The sequence below is a fragment of the Phalaenopsis equestris genome, unplaced genomic scaffold (genome assembly GCF_001263595.1).
Source record: "Phalaenopsis equestris unplaced genomic scaffold, ASM126359v1 Scaffold000117, whole genome shotgun sequence".
NCBI classification, from domain to species: domain Eukaryota; kingdom Viridiplantae; phylum Streptophyta; class Magnoliopsida; order Asparagales; family Orchidaceae; genus Phalaenopsis; species Phalaenopsis equestris.
In genome coordinates, this window is record NW_018164559.1 from 5,876 (window position 1) to 11,340 (window position 5,465).

The window sequence follows — 5,465 nt, forward strand, 5'->3', positions numbered from 1 at the left end:
TGTTCGATTCGTTCGATAAGTAAACGAGACAAACGCGAACAAATTTTTTTCGTTCGGTTAGTTAAACGAACCAAACACGAACAGTAATGCGTTCGTTCGTGTTCGAATCGTTATTGTTTGAAATATAAAATAATATAAAATAATTATATATAAAAATTTATTATCGAGCTTATTTCAAACAAACTAAATTTTAAACGAACCGAACACGAACACAAGCTTTGTTCGTTCGTGTTCGGTTGGTTTACACCCCTACTCACAGTCCCTACCTCCCCACTGTCGCGTGTGTTTGATTGCTTCGCTCGACTGCAGCTCGCACTCCTCGCTCCCTGTCGCGCAGATCTCATAGTTCTTGGAGTTTGGGCAACAGTGTAATGAGGCGATGATCCGACGAAGAAGGGGAAGACGATTCCTCGACGCTGCCTGTATTTGTGTGGAAGCTTGAAGGAGCACATTAAATTCATATGCATGTCATCCTTCTTTTTATATTTTCCTGTTTATTACTTTTTTAAATTTAATTGAAGAATATGCTTGAAAATAAATTTTTATCTTAATTCAATTAGTATTAGTACTATATTTATATGATATATTAGTCATACAATATATATAAAATTTTTAAGTGTTGGATGGGTAATTTTAGGATAGTATTAACAAAAAAAAGCCTTTGAACTAAAATAATCTTCTGTCTGTGTTGTAAGAATAATATATTACATATTCATATTAGAAGTTTCAAATATGTGGAAAATTTTAGGATATTTCTGTTTCTGAAGTATCAAATATGTGACTTTTACAGTTCTATTTTAAAAAAATTTATTAAACAATGGTAGAATGGTCATTTTTCCAGAAACTGTTGTTGGACAACTATTTTCACACAGCTGCAATGAACAAACAGTCAATTTTCCTATAACAATTTCCTCGCAGTAGCTTCCTAAGACAACCCTAAACATTAAATTTGTATGCATGTAATCCTTCTTTTTATATTTTCCTTTTTATTACTTTTTAAAATTTAATTGAAGAATATGCTTGAAAATAAATTTTTATCTTAATTAAATTAGTATTAATACTATTTTTATATGATTTATTAGTCATACAATATATATACAACTTTTTGGTGTTGGATGGGTAATTTTAGGATAGTATTAACAAAAAAAAGTCTTTGAACTAAAATAATCTTCTGTCTGTGTTGCAAGAATAATATATTACAGATTCATAATAGAAATTTCAAATATGTGAGAAATTATAGGATATTTCTGTTTCTGAAGTATCAAATATGTGACTTTCAGAGTTCTATTTTAAAAAATTTTATTAAATAGGAATAGAATAGTCATCTTTTTGGAAACTGTTGTTGGACAGCTATTTTCACACAGCTGCAATAAACAAACAATCAACTTTTCTATAATAATTTTCTCGCAGTAGCTTCCTAAGACAGCCCCAAACAATACAACTGCAGTTACAACTGAAAAATTGAGAAGCAGGTGCCCAAAACAGACCCTTAATTTATCTATAATTCAGGTCATGCCGGCTTATAAGGCCCGGCATGCTCCAGCGCTGCCCTTGTTGGAAGGACTTGCCATTTCTGTTTCTCTGTTACTCTTCTGCAATAACCAACAATTAAAGAAGATAAAGCAGAAATTTCACAACCCTAGATCCACGCCTAAAATAGTAAAATAACCTCTATCCTTATCCCTTCCCATTCTCCTCTCCTGCTACCATCTTCGCCTCAGATGAAACCTAGGGCTAAGTAAAGCGCCATTCCAGAATCTCCAACACAATCCCACGCCGGAGATCAATTCTACAGCGATTCATTGCAATTCCGAGAAAAATCGTGCTCGAGATGGCTCAGGCGAGGATCCGGCGGAGCAGAACAACACTCCTCGAACAGATCTCCGTGATGGAACCCACAAACCTCCGCGATTTCCTCAATATCCGCCAGGAAGACAACATCCCTGCTGCCGCAGCAACCGCCGCCGCCGCCGCCGGCCGACGTAGCGCCAACGCTGTAACCCTAGCGTCGATCCTGGAGTCAGAGAAGCGCGGTGAGCGGAGACTTCTTGACATCCTCCGGGAGGAAGATGGAAGCAGGGGGATCCAGCCGGAAGCGTCGGGGGGGAGAGTGATTAGGGTTCCGTTGATGACGTTGATGGGGCTAACGGAAGAGGAGGTTGGAGAGAAAGCTACGACCGTCGGTGATGTGGTGGCGGAGGAGATGGTGTGCTGCGTGTGCCTGGTGAGGAAGAAGGGGGCGGCGTTCATTCCTTGCGGGCACACGTATTGCAGGGTGTGCTCGCGGGAGCTGAAAACCGGAAGGGGGAGTTGCCCCCTCTGCAACGGCGTCGTCGTTGATGTCCTTGATTTATTTTGATCCTTGAGTGCTTGCTAACCTGGTAAAGATTTTGGATTTCAATTCTCTGTTATTTCTGCTTCGCATCTGTGATGATGGTGATGATTTACCCCAAACTTATTTTTTTTTTTTTTTTTTTTTTTTTTTTTTTTATGAAGGCGATGGAAATGAAATGAATTTAAAAAATTAAATGGGAATATTTTTAATTTATTTATTATGAGTGTATTATATATATTCAATATATTAATTAATTAATAGTTTTCTTTTTATTTTCATTTTAATTTAAATTTTAAATTTTTAAATTTCATGATTTAATTTTGAGTGAAACATTTTCGCTGGATTTTTATATTTTAAAATCTTGATTATGCTCCAGATGACTTTACAATTGAAAAAATTTATGTTTGTTTGATTTATTTAATATTCCGCTCTACTTCATGAAAATATATTATATTCGGACGAATTTGAATGTATTTAAGTCTAACGATGGGGTGTCACGTGTCAAGTATTAATATCAGTCAATGTCACTGTATTGCGGTAGAACCCACTTGACACGTGGCGCCCCATCATTGAACTCCTAACATAAATTACGTTAAGAGTCTTGATTTAATATTTTCTCTTACTTCATATGTTTGAGCTCTCTCTCTCTCTCTCTCTCTCTCTCACATTCAATTTTATAATTTTATATATCTAACACTTAAATTATTATACTTATATGTTCAACTCTTTGGTACCATATACTTGTGCATGAAAATGATTGTAATATTTTTTTATGCTGATGTTAAAACTTGCATATCTAATATTTATATTTATACATCAAATATTTAACTTTTTATATTTACATAATATTTTAATAACTCAATCAAATGTAAGTTTTAAAAAACAATCCTTACTTTAAGAAAAATTTAAATTTGTGGTATTGTTGTGTAATTTAATAATTTAGACGTTAATTACATAAATCTCCCAATTTTAAATTATATATAACAATTTATATGCTCATGCGAGTGTACAATTTTCTGTTGCATTGTTCTTCAAAAATATATTTTAAATTTTAAAAATTCACTACTAATTTTTTCAGTGGTAATAATTAGGGCTGTCAGAACAGCTCGTTTTTCGTGAACAGCTCGTGTTCGGCTAATCTCGTGTTCGGCTCGTTCGCTAAATTAACGAGTCAAACACGAACAATAAGAAAAAAGATTTGTGCGTTCGTGTTCGGCTCGTTTTGGCTCGAAATACTATTAATTATATATATATATTTGATGAGTAGTATTTTTAAAAAACTTAATTGACTACAAGGCTATAAAGATTTATAGTCAATTATAAGTATTAATTAAGAAAATATAATAAAAAATATTAAATAGATTCAATTGATGTTTTAATATAAACAATAATTTTTAAATCTTGCCTCAATCATTGACATCTTATGGTTGTCTAATTAGGGTTGTCAAAACGTCTCTTTGTTTGTGAACGGCTCGTGTTCGCCTCGTTAAGCAAACGAGCCGAACACAAATACATTTTTTTGAGCTCAAAATATAAACGAACTGAAGACGAGTTGTGCCTGAGCTCGCCCGTGTTCATCTCGTTTAGACCCTTAGTCTAAGCAAACGAGCCGAACACAAATACATTTTTTGAGCTCAAAATATAAACGAGCTGAAGACGAGCTGTGCCTGAGCTCGCTCGTGTTCATCTCGTTTAGACCCTTAGTAACAATCCTTTTTTATAACAAAATAAATGGAAATAAAATCATTTATTTTATAACTTTTTTTGAATCCACTGTCAAATGAAACACCTGAATGATTATTAATGATTAATTAATTTAAAAAATAATAATGACTTGCATTTAATATGGCATTTGCATTAATTGGTGCAAGTTTAAAATTATTATTATAATGCGTGGTGGCATAATATAAAATAAGAATTATATTTATTAAAAATAAATTTTATTTTATTTATTTACACATTAATTGGGTTTTTATTAATTATTCCATATAACTTTTGGGCTATGGGAGCAATTGAATTTAACATTTATAATTTTTCATTTCATTTCTAATCACAGTGCCACATATTTCACAAATTTAAACACATTTATGTCATGCATTAACTCACAATACGAGGGAATAATTTGCATCGGGTGTCCAATAATAATGGGTCACATGACAATTTGGGCTCATTAACATGCACGGTTCGGATCCGCGTTGTCACGTGGCACATTGTTATTGGACTACTGATGTCCTGATACAATAATTTTTCCAAAGTTAGAAGGTTATTGGGTAGGGCAACTGGCACCATTAGATTATTTATTAAACTCCTAAATATCATACTATACATCAAAAATTTTACTCTGCTTACTAATAAATATTTTGAATAATTTAATATTCCTATTTATAATAAATTTAAAAAGTTAAAAAATGAAAAAAAAAATTAAATATTCTTAATATTTTTTAATTTTTTTTACTTGAAAAGATAAATTTTATTATTCTTGAATTTTTTTTTTTATTAATGGACATATAAAGTAATATCACCTATCATTGAAATGTTAGCTCCCTTGTATTTTCTTCTATAGGGAAGATAAATAACTCCATATTTAAATATAAAAATATTGCAAGAAATCTAATGGAGTATTTCTAATTCATTTCATATGAAATCAGAGAATTGTTTTATTGAGCATCTCACCTAAGGGACCAAGTATGCCTCATTATCCAAGAGATCGACTCATTCAAGGAGGACAACTTGCACGAAGCCAAATTGATCGGCGATGAATTACTTCAAATGCAGAGTAGACTGATAAGAATGTGACATGACGAATATTAAGTGGAACAAATATTCAAATAAGACATTGACAAGAATAGTATTAATTATAATGTTAAAATCAGAATAATAGAAGAAAAGATAAACCATAGATCTTTCGAGACCCAAGTGGAACAAGTACTTATTTAGTAGTACATGAAAAAATCTTCTATAAATAAATAAAGATCTATGTAACAAAAAAGAAAATAGTCCGTAAATTTTGTGTCTGATGCCATTTTTCTCTTCTAAAAGGAATAGCAATATTCATATTCCAGCTCTGCTCTTTTGAGCCAACTCTTCCCTTGAGTTACGAGTCAATAGATAGAACATAAATTTTATGTAT

At 32.4% G+C, this 5,465-nt stretch overlaps 1 protein-coding gene across 1 annotated transcript; it reads left to right on the forward strand.

Moving 5' to 3' along the window:
- Positions 1-1,421: 1,421 nt before the first annotated feature.
- LOC110021039 (putative E3 ubiquitin-protein ligase XBAT35) lies at positions 1,422-2,440 on the forward strand. Its single transcript, XM_020719366.1, has one exon. It carries the CDS (start codon positions 1,832-1,834, stop codon positions 2,357-2,359), a length of 528 nt encoding a protein of 175 aa, XP_020575025.1. The 5' UTR covers positions 1,422-1,831; the 3' UTR covers positions 2,360-2,440.
- The last annotated feature ends 3,025 nt before the right edge of the window (positions 2,441-5,465 follow it).